This window comes from Onychomys torridus, chromosome 1 (genome assembly GCF_903995425.1).
Source record: "Onychomys torridus chromosome 1, mOncTor1.1, whole genome shotgun sequence".
In the NCBI taxonomy this organism is placed as follows: domain Eukaryota; kingdom Metazoa; phylum Chordata; class Mammalia; order Rodentia; family Cricetidae; genus Onychomys; species Onychomys torridus.
Window position 1 is genome coordinate 80308407 of NC_050443.1, and position 20547 is coordinate 80328953.

A 20547-nucleotide genomic window follows, 5' to 3' on the forward strand; every position below is an offset into this window, starting at 1 on the left:
GGAGACATTCTAATTAGTATGAGTCTATAAGGATAGTTTATACCCCCATTTTGTAGGCAAGGAAACAACAGCTGGAGTACCAGCCTCAGTGGTGAGGCGGAGAACCAGCCCATCTCCTACCTCTATCAGTTGGCCCACGGGTGGGTTCCCAGGCACCGTTCCCTTGCCCCGGGCCTTCCCTGATCTGATTGAGGATTCAGGTGGCAAACGGCTTCAAAGAAACCAGAAACAGAAGAGAAGGTTTTCTGGTTTATATACAGCTCTAGAGCTCTGTTACTTCCCCACACAGGCTGTGAGTTAACTCAATGTAAAACACCTGGTTCAAGTCCCACTTTTCCATCTTTTGGCCAGAGGCAGCAGGTTATCTGGCAAGTTCCCCTGGTCTAGGCAGGCCTCATGGGCCTTCCTTTTTTGCCTGAACTGTGTTTCTGAGAACAGTTACCCGGAACTGCAAGTTCTGTATTATGCATGGGGGGAGATCTGGCTCAAAGCAGGTGCTGCACTGGGTGGTGGTGGCGGCGGCGCACGCCTGTAATCCCAGCACTTGGGAGGCAGAGCCAGGTGGATCTCTGAGTTCGAGGCCAGCCTGGACTACAGAGCGAGTTCCAGGAAAAGCACAAATCTACACAGAGAAACCCTGTCTCGAAAAACCGGGGGAGGGGAGGGGGGAAGCAGGTGCTGAGGAATGAGGAAGAGGTTTTTCTACTATTCCAAGCAACCCAAGGGAGACAGATGCCCACTCCTCTGGTGGCCTGGATAATAGAGCAGGAAGGTCCCTGAAGGGGGTCCTGCTGAGATATGAGCATTGTCATTGTTAGATAAGGCTGAATTCGTCCAACTAGTTCAGAGTGGGTTGACCCAGAAGTCCTCAGTTCCAGACAAGAGCTTCCTTGAAAAGTTTCCTCCATGGCTCTTGTTGTCACCGTGTTTTTATTGTCCACCTATCCCTTCCTTTCTTTCCTCTGCCGTGCCGGAGACGAGCCCAGGACCTCTATGGCTGCTAGGCATGGGCTCTAACACTGAGCAAAGCCCACCTTCCCACCCCAAGTCCTTGCTTGTTTCTTTATAACCCAGAGAACCCTCCCTGATTCAAGGAGTCTAATCACAACACGTGACCTTGAGCCCATCTCCACTTCTCTGAGGACACGCCAGCCTTCCCATCTGTGATACGGGAGTGCCCGACTTAAGAGCTGTTCCAGTCCGACTCCACGTTCTCTGGCTAAATGCTCTGTTATGGAGGGCCATTCGCTCCTTTGCCTGGCAATTTCAGGTTCTTCCCACCTGCCCTCCTCCAAAGGCACAGGCCTGGCACCTGCGGCCAGTGGTAAAGGGGCTCATTCACGCTCAGTTTCTCAGTGCTGACATCTGGCTGACGAGGAGGGAGGGTATCCGAGGGGCGGCGAAATCGGAATTCTCCTCGTTACCCGCTCCTCACTGCAAATAATGCCACTGCGAGCGCAGCCCCTCTCCTCCCGAGAAATCCTGTACAAACGCTGCAGTCGCACACGGCCGCGCTGGAGGCGGGGGTGGGGAGTGGGGCGCGGGGGCGGCCTGTGCGCGTGCGTCGGCGCAGAACCCTCTCCCGCCCACGTGCGCGCTCCCGGGCGGAGGCGCGCGCCCCCGAGGGCTGGCGGGAAGGCGCGCGGGAAGCCCCCAGCTGCCGTCTCCGCGTGGGGGGGGAAGGGAAGGAGGGAGACTGGGCAGCGTCTGGAACGTTCCACTCTCAGAGAGAACCGGGGGGGGGGGGAAACCTCCCGAGCCCCGCTCCCGTTCCCATCCCTTCCCCTCCGCCGATCAAGCCCTGAAGTCCCCCCCACATCCCGCTTCCTCCCACCCCCGCTTCTCACACCGAGATCCGGAGCCCCGTGGCGCGCACCCGCCCGCCCGCGCGCGCTCGCGGCCTCGCTCCCCGCTTGAAGCAGGCGGTGGCCGGGCAGAAAGCGCTTCCCGCTGCCGCCGGAGCGGGGCGCTGTGGCGCGCGCCGGGGCCGGAAATTCCCGCGGCCTGAGTGGTTGGCGGAGCCCGAGCGGGGAGCGCAGCCCCGCCTTCCTCCTTCCCGGGCCGGGCCGGGCCGGGCGGGGGCGTTGGGCACCGCGAGGGCCTGGCTGCCCGAGCGGGTGGAGGTGGGGTGGTGGGGTGGGGGGGCGCGCCGCGTCAGCCAGCTGCAGCCAGAGCCGCGGCAGGCGGCAGGCGCGGACCACGGCGGCCGCTCCTCTCAGCCGCCCGGCCAGCCGCGGGCCCCGCAGCGCCCCCGCTCGCGGCCCCCGCCCCCTGGCCGTCCCCGCCTCCTTCCCTCACACACCCCCCGGGCCGCCCGGGCCCCAGGCCTTCCCCGCGCTCCTCCTCCCTCTCTCCACACTCTGCTGCGACCCGGGTGCCGCTGCCGTCCGCCAGCCTCGCCGTCTCCGGGGCAAGTTCTTCTCCTCCTCGGGCTCTCCTTTCACACACGCGCGCGCGCGCCCTGGCTCGCTGGGCCGCCCCCTTTTCTCCTGCCCTCCTCACCCTCACAGTCCTTTAAACGCCGCCGTCGGGGGTGGGCGGAGGATTGATGTCCCTTCAGCATCATGCAGCCGCCGCCGAGGAAGGTAAGGGCGCCGCTGGCGGCGGGGGGCTTTGGAGATTTGGGGGTGGTGGTGGTGGTGCGTACAAAGAACACGGCTGGGGAGACCGCTGCGCCCCCTCCCCCTCCCCGCAAGGGGCCGTGACCGCTCTCGCCTCTTGGCTTGTCACCGAGTGGCCGCCTGCTCCAGGCAGGGGGTCGCGTGTGGGGTGCCTTTCCGACAGAGACGGAGGGGCGGCCGGCGCTTGTCCTCTGCACTAGGGGGGACCCCCCCTTCCCCCGCTTAGACATTCGCTAGAGTTTTTCGGGCATGCCTATGTGTGTGTCTCGGCGTGGCAGTGCTGCCCAGTGCAAAGTGCATTCTCGGGGCTGCACGGAGGGGAGGCGGGGGAACCCCTGTATATTTGCAGAGCCTTGTACGTGTGGGATTGTTTGGTCTGTGCCAGGTTCGAGCCCTCCGGTTGCTTGTCGACACCCCACCCATTGGCACATTTGCGCGCGCGCGCGGGGAGGGGGGTGTTGTTTCAATTCTAGCCCCAAGATTTGGCCTGTTTTTCCCACGGGGCTGCGGAAAAGAAGTTGGTACGGTCACCGCCCTCCCACCCCAAGGGAAAGCAAATTAAGGATTGACGGGTCCTGCTCCCCCCGCATCCTCCCCAGCCCCGCCTCCGGCTAAGGGGCCAGGGGATCGGTGGAGCTTCCAGTATGAAAGCCAGAACCTGGCGATGCGTGGCCTGAGCACTACGGCTGGGGTTTGCATGGCCTGGGGGGCAGTGACGGGTGCTCTGGGGCTTGCCAGCAGCTTCCTCACTGCGCCACCCTTCTCCACCTTTCCCAGCGGCTAAGGCTGCGTCCTTGTCTTTTGAAATCTTGCAGATGGATACTAGACAGCTACTCTGAGCAGTGGGTAGAGACAGTTACATACTCCTCTCGTGGGCAGACATTGGCCACATGAGTAACTCATCGCCTCTGTTTCCTTTCCTTTCCCTTTCTTAATCTGGGTTTCTCCAGTTTACTCATTCCCCCACCCCTTTCCCCCTGCACGTGTACCCCACCTCTCCATGTATCTTGGCTCCGGTGGCCAGGATTCCACCATAATCGCAAACCACTTGCAACCCCTGGGGTCCGGCGTGGCCTGGGAGGCCGCGGCCAGCTGGCTTTGGCGGTTCTCACTGTTTGAAGTGGGGCTGCCACCTGGCCTGGCTTGCTGGGTTAGTTTAAAAGCCCTGCATATGCTGGAAGGTCACTTTTGCGCTCTCCTTTGTGAGAAGGAGATTGTGAGCTGATGCGCTGTCAGAGTGGAGGGCATCATTCTGAGACAGTGTGCTTTCTTGTAGCCATTATGGAATATTTTATGTGGTTTATTCATGCATATTATTTCATGATTGTGTAAATTTCAGTCGCTAGGTGTTAGATACTGTATGCTCTCTTTGATCTGTGCTCCTGATGGTTAATATTTGTGTCTCTGGGAAGAAGGAAGGCAAAACGACAGTTTGCCCTCTTTAAACAGTAATTTTTATGTTTTTGAATTTTTACTCAGTCCCTGTTTTAGATTATTTGGCTAACTTTTTTCATTCATCATGGTTAATTAGTAAAACTAGGTGGCAAATAATGAATTCTTTAGTCTTTAGGGAGAGGAAAACTGGAAGTATACATTCTAGCAAATACTGTTTTCTTAAGTCATTTTTCTTGTTCAGATTGTAGTAAAAGCCTTCATAAATACATGCTATGTTTTAGGTGAAAGTTACACAAGAGCTGAAAAACATTCAAGGTGAGCAGATGACAAAACTGCAAGCCAAGCATCAGGCGGAGTGTGATCTACTGGAAGATATGAGGTAAGGTTATAGCAGAGCGTTGGAGAACTTCTGTATCTGCCACTGAGGACCTTTGAGTCGCCAAGGCCCGGGATCTGATGATGGAATTTCCTTTTGGATTTCCTGCTTTCAGGCTGCAGAATTTTGACTCAGCTGGAAATTAGAACTGGAACTAACACAGTGCGAACTTTCCCTCTGTGTACACATGCGATTGAAAAATAAGGAGGGCCTTAAGAGTCTATCAGTTTGTCTGTAACTCAACTGAAAATTCTTGCATCTTTTCACCAAGTTGTGAGTTATTTATTGGCTTTAACAATTCTACACAGACTTTTAAGCTGACACTTATGGTTAATGGTTAATATCTGGGATGAGCCAGTTACCCCAGATAATTTAACTGTTTGTTAAAACATGGCAAGTATAACTTTGTTTAAAGTCAGTGAGAACTAATTGTCATGTTTTATTAAAGCTACCTGTATTCGTAATCAAGGGAACTCTGAATTTAATAGGTAAGATATTGCACTAACATTGTGAGAGTGAGTGTTATAGCTGAGCATAGTAAGATGGACATGGGGGCACAGATCTGGAATCTCAGTAATTCCAGCTCTCTGGAGGCTGAGGATGGAGGAGCACAAGTTCAGGGCCAGTCTGGACTTCAAAGGGAAACTCTTTTTCAAAAAAGAAAAAAAAAAAAAAAAGAGGATATTGTAAAAATGAGCAGAAAGTAGGAATTATTTTATTAAAGGAATTGCCACTTTTAAATTATTTATTTATTTTTATTTTTTGAGACAGGGTTTCTCTGTGTAGCTTTAGAGCCTTTTCTGCAACTCACTCTGTAGCCCAGGCTGGCCTCAAACTCACAAGAGATCCACCTGCCTCTGCCTCCTGAGTGCTGGGATTAAAGGTGTGCACCACCGCCCGGATTAAATTTTTTTATTTTTATGGGACAGGATCTTTCTCTTGTAGTACTGGCTGTTCTGAAACTCAGTGTGTAGACTAGGTTGGGTGGAGCTCACAGAGATTCTCTTGCCTCTGCCTCCCAGTGCTGGGATTAAAGTCGTTTACCACTTGGCTGGAGAGATGGCTCAGCAGTTAAGAGCACTGGCCTTTCTTCCAGATGTCCCGGGTTCAATTCCCAGTGCCACTATGGCAGCTCACAATTGTCTGTAACTTTTGTTCCAGGGGGTCCGACATGCTCACACAGACATACATGCAGACAAAACACCAGTGCACGTAAAATAGTCAACAAAAAAAAAAAAAAAAAAAAAAAAAAGGTGTGCACCACCACGCCTGACCTGCCACCTATGGTATAAGCTGACAGTTAAACAGATATTTTTGTAAAGGATAAAAGATGATTTGCATATTCAGATAGAGCAGTCCCAATTCTTACTCTTTTTTTTCTTTTTTGGTTTTTTGAGACAGGGTTTCTCTGTGTAGCTTTGCACCTTTCCTGGATCTCTCTCTGTAGCCCAGGCTGGCCTTGAACTCACAGAGATCCGCCTGGCTCTGCCTCCCGTGTGCTGGATTAAAGGTGTGTTCCACCTGGCTATGGCTTAGATTTTTAAGAGATTTTACTCATGCTTACTTTAGATACTTTTTATGAGCATTTTTTCTATACAGCTGTCTTTTTAGGATTTCCAAGGCCTATAAATGTTTTCATTCATTTTGAATATACTAGGGTTGCTTTTCTGACTGGAAAGAGCTCTATTTCAATTATGAATTTGTTTCTCTTTTAAAATAAATTATTATTATTATTATTATTATTTTTTTGAGCTGAGGACCGAACCCACGGCCTTGCGCTTGCTAGGCAAGTGGTCTACCACTGAGCTAAATCCCCAAACCCCCATCTTATGTTTGATACAGGGTCTCTCATTGGACCTGGAGCTCATTGATAGCAGCTTGACAGGCAGGCTAGCCAGAACACCCTAGGGATCTTCTTGCCTGTCACTTTTTAGGCAAACACCACCACATTCTGCTTTCACATGTGGGCTGGAGATCTGAACTCAGATCCTCATCTTTCATGGCCGCATTACTATTTTTGACATAAAGTATATCTTTATTATATGTAAAATGTATCTGGGCATGGTAGTTTATACATGTAATCCCAGCACTTGGGAGACTGAGATAGGAGAATTGCCATGAGTTTGAGGCCATCCTGAGTTGCAAAGCAAGTTTCAGACTAATTTATGCTACTGAGTGAGAACCTGTCTCAAAAAACCAAAACCAATCAAATAAAAATTTAAATGCAAGAGTCAGGTAGTGTACCGGGCATTAACGGAATACTTTAATGGAATCAATGCACTCTTTTTTTTTTTTTTACTCCTATATAATTGTAAGTAGCATATACCATTACTTGCTAAAACATGCTTTTAGGCCTTTCAGTCTTAGCGTTTGTGCTGGTTCAAAGATGCTTTTGATTTGACTCATTTTGTGAAATAAAGTGATCATGCCATGTGTCACCAGATATTGTTACACAATTAAACTTCTACTTACACGGAACAAAAGTGCTGAAGATTTTTTGTAGTTTCATGTAATAGAAAAAGCTCAATATTCTCTCTGTGGAAATATGATACCTTATTGAGTATGATGGTTGTGTCTATGAGTATCCTTAAGAATACATTTTAAGCTGGACATGGTGGTGCATTCCTTTAATCCCAGCACTTAGAGGAGGAAAGCAGACAGGTCTTTGAGAGTATGAGGCCAGTCTGTTCTACATAGTGAGTTACAGGATAGTCAGGGCTATGTAGAGAGGCCCTGTCTCAAAAAAAAAAAAAAAAAGCTCTGCTTAGTGGTTTACACCTTTAATCCTAGCATTTAGGAGGCAGAAGCAGGTGAATCTTTGTGAGTGAGTTCAAGGGCAGTCTAGTCTATACAGTGAGTTCTAGGATAGAACCCTGTCTTGAAAAAACCAAAACCAAACAACCAAACCAAACCAAACCAAACAAACAAGAATACATTTTAAGACAGGCATGCTGTATTGTACCAGGCCTGTAATCCTGTTATTTGGGAAGCAGAGGCAGGAGTATCTCTGTGAATTTGAGGCTGTCTTGGCTTACAGAGTAGTCCCAGGTCAGCAAGGGTTACATAGTGAGACACTGTCTCAAATAAAACCAATAGTGAAAAACTCAAGAAACAAAACAGGCATTTTTAAGAGCAGGGTATGGTAGCACATATCTTTAATCTAAGCCCTTGGGAGACTGAGGCAGGATTGCAGAAGTTTGAAGTCATCCTGGGCTGCATAGTGAGTGATTCAAAACAATCCGAAAGCTTGTAAATCCCAAACAAACAAATCCTCCTGGAGGCTGCCTGGGCTACACTTTTAAAAACCCAAAAAAGCAAAACCGGGCAGGAAAGATGGCTCAGTAAGAAACGCTTGCTGTTCTTACAGAGGACCTGTGTTCCATTCTTAGCACCGGCGTAGTGGATTATATATAAAACCTTTGGTAACTGCAATTCCAGTGGTTCTGACACCCTCTCTGGCCATTGTGGACACTGCATACATATAATGCTCATACATTTAGGCAAAACATTCATATATATATGTGTGTGTGTGTGTGTGTGTGTGTGTGTGTGTAAAATGAAAACAAATAAATCTTTAAAAACAAAACCAAACAGTGCATTTTATAGAAATGTTTAATTTCCACAGGAAGAGCTAAGATGTGATTGTTTTATGCTGTTCATAAACTCACTAAAGCCTATAAAATACTTGGAATAAACAAGACAAGTTGTTCATCTGAGAAAAACAAAACAAGGGCTGGATAGTTGGCTCAGCTGTTAAGAGTACTTGTCAGTCTTGCAGAGTACCCAGCCTTGGTTTCCAGCACCCACACAATGGCTTACAGCCATCTGGGACTCTAGTACCAGGGGATCCAGTGCACTCTTCTGACCTCCATGGGCACTGCATGCTTGTGGTAAACATACACACATGCAGGTAAAACACTCATACACATAAAACAAGTCAATCTTAAAAACACAAAACCCCACTTCACTATAGGTTTGTCAGTTGCTCAGCAGGTCGAGTCACTGGCTGCTAAGCTTGTTAGCACGAGTTTGATCCCTGGGAGCCCTGTGGTGGAAAGAACTACTGCAAGCTGCCCTCTGACTGTCACATGCCTTGCCGGTGAGAGTAGATTGGTAGATTGGCTTGCAATAGCACAAGCAAGCAGCTGTTTAGAAATGATAGGAGTTAAGATGTGTCTTGTGAGCTGGGCATGGTGGCACACGCCTTTAATCCAGCACTCAGGAGTCTGAGGCCAGCAGATCCCTGTGAGTATGAGGCCAGTTTGGTTTACACAGGGAGCTCTAGGCCGGCCAGCCAAGGTTACATAGTAAGACCCTGTCTCAGAAACCAAAATGAAAAAAAAAAATCTGCCTTGGGTAGAATTATGCTGTATAGGATGTTTTAAACCAGGTCCACTTAGGAGAGATGACTCAGTGGTTAAGAGCACTGATAGAAGACCCAGGTTCTGTTCCCTGCACCCACACTGAGGCTCACAACCATTTGTAACTCCTGTTCTGGGGGAAATCTGTTGCCCTCTTAAGACTTCTCCTGGTCTGCCATGCATGTGGTACACTGGCTTAAATTCAGGCAAAACACTGAAACACAAAATAAAATATATATACTTAACTTTAAATAAATATTTTTAATTTAAAACCTTTAGAAAGTGTAAGGTTATGTGTGGCTTTTCAAAAAAAATTTATTTTATAATTAACTTAATTTCACATATTAGCCATGGAATCCCCCATCCTCCCTCCTCCCATCCCCCAGCCCTCCCCCTCAATCCACCCCCTACCCCCACCTCCTCCAAGGCAAGATCTCCCCTGGGGAGTCAGCCCAGCCTGGTAGACTCAGCCAAGGCAGGTCCAGTCCCCTCCTCCCTACACCAAGGCTGACAAAGTGTCCCAGCATAGGCCCCAGGCTCCAAAAAGCCAGCCCAAGCACCAAGGACAGGTCCTGGGTCCACTGCCTGGGGGCCTCCCAAACAGTTCAAGTTAATCAACTGCCTCACTTATCCAGAGGGCCTGGTCCAGTTCCATGGGGGCTCCCCAGTGTGGCTTTTTTATATGCCATGTTAAATGCATTGTGATGTGATAAACACATTAGTAGATGTATCTCCATTATGCATCTTTAGGCTTTGGATACCTGTGAATTTGTTTGGAGATGAGTAGTATGGAAACTTTAATTTAATTTGATTTTTTTTTTTTAAATCCTGATGTCAACTGTCATGATAATCTTATTTTTCAGAATGTCTCCCGATTTCCCTAAGCTAATATAGAAGTAGCTCTGTATTAGCAGCAGATGACTTTTGGTACATTGAAAGATCTCAAAGCAGTCACTTTAGTAGTGGAATACAGTATTTTCCTGCTCAAACACTAGTTTAGGCTTCTGGTTCTCTTTCTCCCTTTTTCCCTCCAATGCGAATTGAGTCTGTGTAACAGGTTTGGATTTTGGAGCATTTCAGTTTATTCAGTTTATTTATATTATAAAACCTCCCAAGTGGAAACATTTTAAATTGTTTTTGAGATAGGCTCTTACTTAGCCGAGCCTGGTCTTGAACTCATTGGTAGTTTTCCTCCCAATTGCTGGGATTCTAGGCATGTGTTATCATGTCTGACTTCTTTTTCTTTCTAATATGAAGGAATGATGAATAGTAGCAATGCTTTTCTTTGTTTTTGTTTTTTGAATGGGTCTTTTTTTTTTTGGTTTGGTTTGGTTTTTTTTCGAGACAGGGTCTCTCTGTGTATTTTTGGGGCATGTCCTGGATCTCACTCTGTAGACCAAGCTGGCCTTGAACTCACAGAGATCCGCCTGGCTCTGCCTCCAGAGTGCTGGGATTAAAGGCATGCGCCACCACCGCCCGGCCCTTGAATGGATCTTATTGAGCCTTTGAAATAGCTCAGTGGGTCCTTCTGCTGAGCCTAATGACTTGAGTTCCATCCCTGACACTTAGATGTTGGAAGGAAAGACGAACTGTCCCTAGTCCAGGCTGGCCTGGGGCCTCCCTGTGTAGTGAAGGTGATCTTGACCTGATTGTTCTGCCTCTGCCTTCTTAGTGCTGGCCTTCTAGGCCTGCACACCATGCCCCATTTGTGCAGATGAAGTTTTTATGATGTTAGAAGTAGTAGATGTCAGTGAGATGTGAACAGCGGAATTTTATGCCAGATGTGGCCAGTTCCCACCACAGTCCCTTCTTATTTTCTGGAATCTGAGAGGATGCGGCCAATTAGGACAGCCCTTTCCTTTGCTGTCCTCCCTTCTCATTTCTTTAGGGGTGGGCTTTGAAGGTCACGTGTTGGGAGTGAAGTATGGAAAGGAAAGGGAACTCATTTGTTGTTAATCAAGGACATTCCATTCTTTGCGGAGATTTCATACTGATGCATTTCCTGTTGAAATTTACTGTCAACAGTGGACAAGCATACTTTACTTTTTGTTGTTGTTTTAAGACAGGATCTTCCTACATAGCCCTGGCCAGCCTGGTACTTGCTACGTATATCAGGCCAGGCTTGCAGTGATTCTCTCACTTTTATCTCTTGAATGCTAGGATCACAGACATTTGCCACTTCACAGCCTGTTTTACTTTTTTTTTTCTCCCGAGACAGGGTTTCTTTGTGTACACACCTGCCCCCCAATCCTGGAACTTGTTCTGTATGTTCTATAGTCCAGGCTGGCCTCGAACTCAGAGCTCTGCCTGCCTTTGCCTCCCAAGTGCTGGGATTAAACACTTGTGTCACCACTACCAGGCACTCATGCACACTTGTTTTACTTTTTTTTTTCTTAAAGGAATAAAGGCTCTTGCCGCCATGCCTAACCACCTGAGTTCGATCCCAGGGACTGACATGGTATAAGGAATAAAAAGTGTGCTGTGGGTTTTTTTAATTTATAAAAATTTTATTTTAAGTACATTGGTGTTTTACCTGCATATATGTCTGTGAGGGAGTCCAGTCCTCTGGAACAGGGGTTACAGACAGTTGTGAGCTGCCATGCACTGCCTTATGGGTGCTGGGAATTGAACTCCAGTCCTCTGGAAGAACAGCCAATGCCCTTAACCACTGAGTTATCTCTCCAGCCCCCCACCTTTAAAATTTATTTATTTTTGTTTATGCCTGCACGCATGTTTGTGTGAGGATGTTAGATCTTGGAGTTACAGACAGTTAGCTGTCATGTGAGTGCTGAGCATTAAACATGGGTCCTTTAGAAGAGCAGTCAGTGTTCTTAACTGCTGAGCCATCTCTCTAGCCCCCTTGTTTTACTTTTTAAAAGTTTATTATTTACTTATTCCTCTCTGCTCTCCAAGGCTTCAGACCAAGTAAGTTTCTAAATACTAGAGCCTGTGTTCTTTCCTTTTTAGTATGGTTTATCCATGTGATGTGAAATTAGAGTATACAGTTAAATAGAGTATATGGTTAAAAATAAAAACTATTGTTCTGCTGTGGAATGTAATTCTGTATGCTGCGAATGTGTGTTGCTCTGATTGGTTGATAAATAAAATGCTGATTGGCCAGTAGCCTGGCAGGGAGTATAGGCGGGATAAACAGACAAGGAGAATTCTGGGAAGAGGAAGGCTGAGTCAGGACACACCAGCCAGACATAGGAAACAAGATGACAAGGAAGTACTGAGAAAAGATGCCAAGCCACATGGCTAAACATAGATAAGAATCATGTGTTAATTTAAGTGTAAGAGCTAGTCAGTAATAGGCCTGAGTAATGGTTGAGCAGTTATAATTAATATAAGTCTGTGTGTTTACTTGGGGGATGAGAGTGGGAGAGGGTGTCCTGACTGCTAGCAGGCTGGGACACATGAAAACTTCTGACTACATATTTCTAGTAATGTTCTTAGGAGATCATCATATGATATGGAGAATATTTGAATCATAGGCTACTGCACTCTTATTTACATTTATCTTTTTAAAACCCGTTATTTTTATTTTTTAAATTTTTATTTATTTATTTTTGTTTTTTTGAGACAGGGTTCCTCTGTGTAGCTTTGCACCTTTCACTCTGTAGCTCAGGCTGGCCTGGAACTCACAGAGATCTGCCTGGTTCTGCCTCCTGAGTGCTGGGATTAAAGACTTGGCCACCACCACCCTGGCTCACCTTTTATTATTTTTTTTATAGCCCATTTGGATTGTTCAGTATTTTGATGTCTAGTTTCTTGAGTTCTTTTTATACTTTGGAGATCAGTTCTCTGTCAGATGTGGGGTTGGTGAAGATCTTTTCCCATTCTATAGGCTGTCTTTTTGTCTTTTGATCATGCCCTACAAAAGCTTCTCAGTTTCTTTTTTTTTTTCTTTCTTTTTTTTGTTTTTTTGTAGCTTTGGAGGCTGTCCTGGAACTTGCTTTGTAGACCAGGCTGGCCTCGAACTCACAGAGATCCACCTGCCTCTGCCTCCCAAGTGCTGGGATTACAGGCGTGCGCCACTACGGCCTGGCGCTTCTCAGTTTCAAGAGGTCCCATTTATTAATTGTTGTTCTCAGTGTCTGTGCTACCGGCATTATATTTAGGAAGTGATCTCCAGTGCCAATGTGTTCAAGACTACTTCCTACTTTCTCTTCTATCAAGTTCAGTGTAACTGGATTTATGTTGAGGTCTTTGATTCACTTGGACTTGAGTTTTGTTCATGGTGACAGTTATGGATCTATTTGTAATCTTTTACATGTTGACATCCAGTTATGTCAGCACCATTTGTTGAAGATACTTTCTTTTTTCCATTGTATAGTTTTGGCTTCTTTGTCAAAAATCAAGTGTTCATATGTGTGCCAATTAATGTCAGGGTCTCAATTTGATTCCATTGGTCTGTATGTCTAAAACCTTTTATTTTTTTAAGGTTTATTAATTTTATAATTATTATGTGTGAGTATTTTGCCAACACATATGTCTGTGTACCACATGAGTGCCTGGTGCCTGCAATGATCAGAAAAGGACTAGAGTTACACATGGTTGCTAGTCATCTGGGATGGAACGTGGTTCCTTTGAAAGAGTAACAAGTACTGTTAAGTGCTGAGCCATCTCTCCAGTCCTGCAGTATCTTTTTTTATCTGTGTCTCTCAAATTTTAATCCAAGAAAATCATCATGGGTCCTGTTGAAGTATTTTTGCTGTCAGTTATGCATTATTAACCCATTTTCTTTCTTATTTTTTTCTCTAATTGAGCTGTTCTCCACCCTCCCTGCCCCAGAGATTGAATATACTAGGCAAGTGCACTACTGTGGGGCTATAAACCCCAGTGAGGTAATTCTTGTATGTGTTACACTTTGTGGATGGCAAAAGTAATGCAAAAAATAAGGACTTTGAAGGTAGAACAGAGATTGCAGTTTACATGTGCCACTTAATGGACTAGGTAATCTTGGAAAAGTTACAGAGCTTTTTCTCAATCTTGTGTTTTATATATGTGAGGAAAAATCAGTGTTTACCTTTTTGCTGTAAATTAAGTAAGATGTGAAATGCCAAGCAGGTATTCAGTTTTGGTAGCTCCTCTTATAGTTGGAAATTGAAGTTTGGGAAGAAAGTATTAAGGGACAAAAGAAGTTGTATTTCATCAATTATAAGAAATACTTTCTGTTACATTTTTTAAAAGATTTATTTATTATGTGTACCAGTATTCTACCTGCATGTATGCAGGCAGGTCAGAAGAGTACACCAGATATAACTACAGATGATTGTGAGCCACCATGTGGTTGCTGGGAATTGAACTCAGGACCTCTGGAAGAGCAGCCAGTGCTCTTAACCTCTGAGCCATCTCTCCAGCCCCATTTGTTACATTTTCTTAAGCTGCATCTTTATTGTGATGTAGTTGGCTGTGCTTTAGTTGTCATTGTTAGTGCACATAGTGGTGGAATAGGTATTTATAGGTTTGAGTGAAAACCCCAGATAATGGTTGAAATAGAAATGTTGCATCCAATGGGCTTTTGATGGCTCATAATATACTATGTGGTAAAACAGGTTCTTGGACTGATTTAAGAAAGTCATTTAGAACTGGGTATGATGGCTTGTATCTTTAGTCTCAGTACTCAGGAGGCTGAGGCTAGAGGATCCCTGTGAGTTTGAATCTCCAGAATCCAAAGAGCTAGGTGAGGTTGTGTGTGCACTTGTAATCTTAGCACCATGCAGTCAGACATAGGTAAGTCAGTGGGGCTCCCTGGCCAGCCAGCCTAGCCAAATTGTCAAGCCCCCAGGTCAGTGAGAGACCCTGTCCCAAAAGATAAAGTGGAAAGCTACTGAAGAACGACACCAGAGGTTGTCCTAGCCTTCACATGAATGTGTGCTCACATGCATGCATGCCTGCCCCCATGTTAACACATGCATATATGTAATTAAAGAGTGACCCAATCAGAATATAGTGTATGTGTATATGTGTATGAAACTGCCAAAGAATAAATTTAATAAAAAAAAGTGATTCAGAAGAGTTCAACTCAGAATGTGAGCAATTTACCAATTTGTTTCTTTTGTTACACACAAGAATTTATTACAGGGACTGGAGAGATGGCTCAGAGGTTAAGAGCACTGACTGCTCTTCCATAGGTCCTGAGTTCAATTCCCAGCAACCACATGGTGGCTCACAACCATCTATAGTGAGATCTGGTGCCCTCTTCTGGCCTGCAGTCATACATGCTGTATACATAGTAAATAAATAAATCTTAAAAAAAAAAGAATTTATTACATCATAAAAATATGACTATAAGTTTAAAAGAACTCACTCTCTCCCCCCGCCCCTTTTTTTGTTTTTTGTTTTTTTTGAGATAGGGTTTCTCTGTGTATCTTTTGGAGCCTGTCCTGGAACGTACTTTGTAGAGCAGGCTGGCCTTGAACTTGCAGAGACTCACATGCCTCTGTCTCCTGAGTGCTAGGATTAAGGTGTGCACCACTACCACCCGGCCTAAAAGAACTCTCTTAATAAGTATAAATATAAGCCCCAAGTGATTAAGATGATCAAGTGTTACATCAATTTTACCAGTAATTTTTTTCTTTTTCTTTTTGGAGCTGATGATGAACCCAGGACCTTGCGCTTGCTAGGCAAGTGCTCTACCACTGAACTAAATCCCCAATCCCTTTTTTTCTTTTTTATGGTTTATTTATTTATGCATATCAGTGCTGTATTTGGAGGTATGTCTGCATGACAGAACAGGGCATCAGATTCCATTATAGATGGGTGTGAGCTACTATGTGACTTCTGGGAATTGAACTCAGGACTTCTGGAAGAACAGCCAGTGCTCTTACCCACTAAGCCATCTCTCCAGCCCTGCAAAAATTTTTTCTTAATGAGAAATAAAATAACATGTCATGGGTTGGGGATTTAGCTCAGTGGTAGAGTGCTTGCCTAGCAAGCGTAAGGCCCTGGGTTCGGTCCTCAGCTCTTAAAAAAAAATGTCATGCAATCATTGGTGTTTAGATATCCTGAAAATTAGTAGTAGAGTATCAGCTTCTGGAATCAGATGCTTTGTTCATTCACCAGTCAGTATTGCTTCTCATTCAGCTCTCTTTCAGACTAAAACGAAAAAATTACGTAATTCCTGAGAGGGAAACTTTCTTTTTTTAATATGTGGCCTGTAAGGAAAAGATCAAATAGAAGAGAGGAAAAATGATTTAATTTTTAAATTAACATAGTTAACTATATGTAGGGTTCTGTAGGGGAACAGAACTTAGAGAATGAATCTATATCTACCTATCATCTGTATCTGTCTGTCTGTCTATCTAGAGAGAAAGGGGATTTATTAGAATGGCTTATTGGCTGTTGGTTCAGCTAGTCTGACAATGACTGTCTACCATTGGAAGGTACAAGAATCTCAGTAGTTGTTCAGTCCCTGAGACTGGATGTCTCAGCTGGCTCTAAGGCCAGGCCAGTAAAGGAATAGATTTGCCAGAAAAAGAGAGAGAACATGAGCTAGCAAAGAGTGAAGAGTTTCCCTCTCTCTCATGTCCCTTTTTTTTTAAAAAAAAAAAAGGTTTAGTTATGTGCTCTGTCTGTATGCCTGCAGGCCAGAAGAGGGCACCAGATCTCATTACAGATGGTTATGAGCCACCATGTGGGTGCTGGGAATTGAATTCAGGACCTCTGGAAGAACAGCCAGTGCTCTAACTGCTGAGCCATCTCTCCAGCCCCTTCTCATGTCTTTTATATAGGCTGTCACCAGGAAGTATGGCCCAGATTAAAGGTGGATCTTTCTACCTCAAGCGATTTGTATAAAAGTAGGGTTCCCACTTTAAATGATTTAATTTAAAAAAAAAAAAAAGCCTCATAGGTGTACCTAGCTGTTTGGGTTTTATTTAATTCCAGATGTTTTAAAGTTGACAACCAAGAATGGCCATCACACTAAATAAATTTAAATACATGCTTTCCAATTATGGTCAGTCATGTAGGGAGGAGTCTAAGAAGATGTAACTAGCAGAAGAGGATATGCAGTTTGAAGGGGCTATTTAATAAAGCTTTTTTTTGGGTCACTGACTACTGCTTATTTGACAAAGAGCCAAGGTTTTAATAATGCCTCTTCCTATTGCTATTTAATGGCTTATTAACTTAGAAGACATTACTCATAGATCTTTATCTGTTTCTAAAATTTAAAGATTCAGTTCTTTAGATTTTGGATGGGGTCATTATTGCAGCTTAATAATTTAGACTTGAAGGAAGATTTCTCTCCCAAGCCAAAGGAAATAAAACGAAGGGCTAGTAAGTTTGTCCACTACTAAGATCAAGCATAGATGTGTGTTGAGTACTTTTGGGAGCACCTTTCCGTGACTTGATCCTTTAGCCACACACAAATGAGGATGAAGGTGATCTCTGTTAGTAGGGGAGAGTGAGAGACTATACCAAGCACTATGTAGTGGCTTACCATTGTACTGCCAGCCCTACTGCTTAGTCTTTTATTAAATATGGGACTTTGAACACAAGTCACTTAATTTCTTGTCTGCAGTAATTATAATACTTTACAGGTTATTTTGATAGTTAAAGTAATACATGCAAAATATCTCTTGTACAGTGTATGTAATATAATATATTCTTTACAAAGCCATGTGGGTTGTAGTTTGGTTAAGCAATTGATAACATCAGTTGAAATTATGGTCTGTGACTATCCTCTAAAGAGTTAATTTGTGGATTGAGAACCGTAATGGACCAAAGATAAACTATTCCAGTGATACCAAAACCTCTTTAACTAGAACCAGTGGTTCTGGGTACTGTTGTTGTTGTTGTTGTTGTTATTATTATTATTATTATTATTATTATTATTATTATTTTGGGAGACAGGGTTTCTCTGTGTAGCCCTGGCTGTTCTCTCTGTAGACCAGGTTGGCCTTGAACTCAGAGATCTGCCTGCCTCTGCCTCCCAAGTGCTACGACCAAAAGTATGTGCTATCACACCCAGCTCTCCTGTTACAATTCAATAAGATAATATGAAGTAGGAGGAAAGACAATTTCTTCCTATGCGGTTGATGCATTTGTTGTTGTCTCCCTGAACCTCCTCATCCCAGGTTTTCCTCCTTTCCACTCACAAAAAGTTTTAACTAAGATATTCCAGTAGACTTTGCATGATAATCTCATTGGCCAAATTTGTTACACATGTCCATTCTTGTCCCTCTACATGGTGGCTGAGAATGTGATCATCTTAGATTGGGTCTCTGCCAGGAGTTAAGGTAATGATGACAGTGACAGCTTTCATTACATAACTGTTTTGCCCAGTTTGCTGGTGGGCAAACTGGATCACAGGGATTCATTTCCAATTTACTGTTATTGATTACTATACATGTATTAATGTATTGGAGTTAGAATACCAGGGACATCGCTGGAATTCCAGTTGTCTCAAGCAGGTTGTGAATCATGGATTCTATGTAAACTGTATCTACTCCCAACTCTCTTTGAATTCAGGATCTTAAGTTAAGAGGAGGGTTTTATATTTGCCCTATATAATGGCCAATAAGCCATTTGGCTCTTAGGATCCTTTTATTAGGAATATAGGAGTGGTTAAAATTTTTGCCACTTCTAGAACTTTGACAGTTCACGGAAGTGTTGATCTAAGAGCCCTGTAGGCAAGTTTATTTTATTCACTTCCTTTTACTTCTTAAGTGAGAGGTTAGTGAAGTGGCTGTACAGAGAGTCAGGAAAGACAAATAAGAGCTAGAACTGACCCTGTCTGGATCATTTCCCCTCCACTAACAGAACTGACAGTTCAGTCTTGAAGGACAAAGTGTGAAGGAGTGTCTTACCTGAGGAGGCCTGTGATGGCAGGTTGGTGTTTTCCTTTGTGAGTCCTGAAATACCCATTAAACCTGCACTTGTCATTCTGTGCCCTGTTGTCAGCTCAGGACAACATGAGCAACTGCTCCTCTTCAGGGACCGATATAGCCGAATACAGAACTTTTTAATCTGTGGACCAATTGCTAATATCTTACTTTGCTTCAGTATGTTGCTTGGGCATGCTTTATTTTAATGTCCCATTTGATCTCCTTTTTGGCATTTATGTATGAATCTCGTCACCAGATGTTTTTTGTTTTGTGAGCTTTGAAATAAAATAATCCCAGTTCAAAAAAAATTGTTATTTTTGGTATCATGAAATAAGTATTACTATATCTGTGGTTCCAAGGAAACAGTTGGAGTATGTCCTCTGAATTATATTTTAGTGATACTTGTTTTTCTTCTCTGATGGCTAGAGTATGGGACAGTCAGCAGAGACTCTATTGTATATCCTTTTCTCTGTTTTGAGTTTTGAACTGGATGAATATTACCTACTATCCAAATTAAAACTGAGTGACCTAGTAATATTGGTAAATGTTTTACTGCATGTCTACTAAACATAATATTCCTTAAATGTTCATAGCAGTTATTGCTGAAATGTAACCTTTGGCATCTAATTAGTATTAGTGAAGTTATTTTCTTTCTTTTTAGTGAAGTAAGTTCCTTCTTTCTTTCCTTCCTAAGTTCAACTGGCCTTGAATTTGTGGCAGTCCTTAGCCTACCTCCCAAGTGTGGGGGTTTCAAGTGTGTGTTGCCATGCTGGGCTAATAGTTACTAAAAATTTAAATTATGTTTATCTATTTATTTTTCCCATTTTCTGTGTATGGTGTGCATGTATGTATGCACTTTTTTGCATGTATATGAGTGCATGTGTATTTGAGAATGAGGATGTGTGAACATGTGCATGTGTGAGCATGCATGTGGAGGCCCAGTGTTAATGATGGAAACCATCCTTGATTGTTCTTCTCCCTTATTCTTTGAGGCAGAGTCTCTCAGTCAAACCCAGAGCTGGCTTATGTGGCTTGTCTTGCAAGCCAATGTGCTCTAGGCATCTCTTATCTCTGCCTTCTGGGTCTAGAATTCCTTCTTCTGTTTACATGGTTTTCTGGAGATCCAAACTCTGATCCTTACACTCGCTCAGCAAACACTTTAACTGCTGAACCATCTTCTAAGCCCCTGTATGTATGTATGTATGTATTTATTTGTCGTGTGTGCATGTGTGTACATATGTGATCATGAACAAATACATGATAGTATGCATATAGAAGTCAGATGACAACTCAAGGGAGTCAGTGTTCCCTTTCAACCATTTGGAACTGGGGATCCCAACTCTGGTTGTCAGACATGGCTGCAGATGCCCTTACCACTGAGCTATCTTGCTGGCCTCAAACTAATTTTTGATGGAAAATAAATCCGAGCCATTTGTATTGGTACATGTCTTTAATTGTAGTACTCAGGCTGAGACATAATTTATTTGATGCTAGCCTTGTGTCAAAAGAAAAAAAAAAAAGAATGTACCATGGTTTCCTCTGGAGGATAAGGGTGGGACTAGGAAGTGCCATGAGGAAGCTGTCTGGAATGTTACCATCCTATATCTTGACTGGTATTTAGGTACATAGCTAAACACTGCTACCAGACATCTTGACTGGTGTGTGATTGTCAAAGGTACAATAATTTATACACAATATTGGTATTCTTAGTTGTATGTAGTTTTCCATAACAGGCTAAGAAAACATTGGACTGCATGCTGAAAGGTTTAGGAGCAAGTGTTTTTAGTGTGTATTGTTACAGTTTGCACCAAAAGTAAAATGGATGAATGGATGGCTAGAGAGACATATGTGATAAAGCAAGTATTGTGAAATGTTATGGCAGAGCTTAGGAAATGGCTATATGGGTGTGAACTGCAAAATTATTTTATTTTATATTTGAAAAATTTCACAGTTAACTGTTGAGA

At 44.1% G+C, this 20547-nt stretch overlaps 1 protein-coding gene across 2 annotated transcripts in view; it reads left to right on the plus strand.

The window, feature by feature from the left end:
• Window positions 1-2299: 2299 nt before the first annotated feature.
• Window positions 2300-20547, plus strand: part of Fchsd2 (FCH and double SH3 domains 2) — a 213222-nt gene continuing 194974 nt past the window's right edge. Inside the window, exons 1-2 of one of the 2 annotated variants that reach the window (XM_036187261.1) lie at window positions 2300-2585; window positions 4298-4395. In XM_036187261.1, the coding sequence (XP_036043154.1) occupies window positions 2565-2585; window positions 4298-4395 (119 nt within the window). In that variant the 5' untranslated portion in view covers window positions 2300-2564. The remainder of the gene's footprint in view (window positions 2586-4297; window positions 4396-20547) is intronic. The other variant, XM_036187271.1, reaches the window with a different exon arrangement.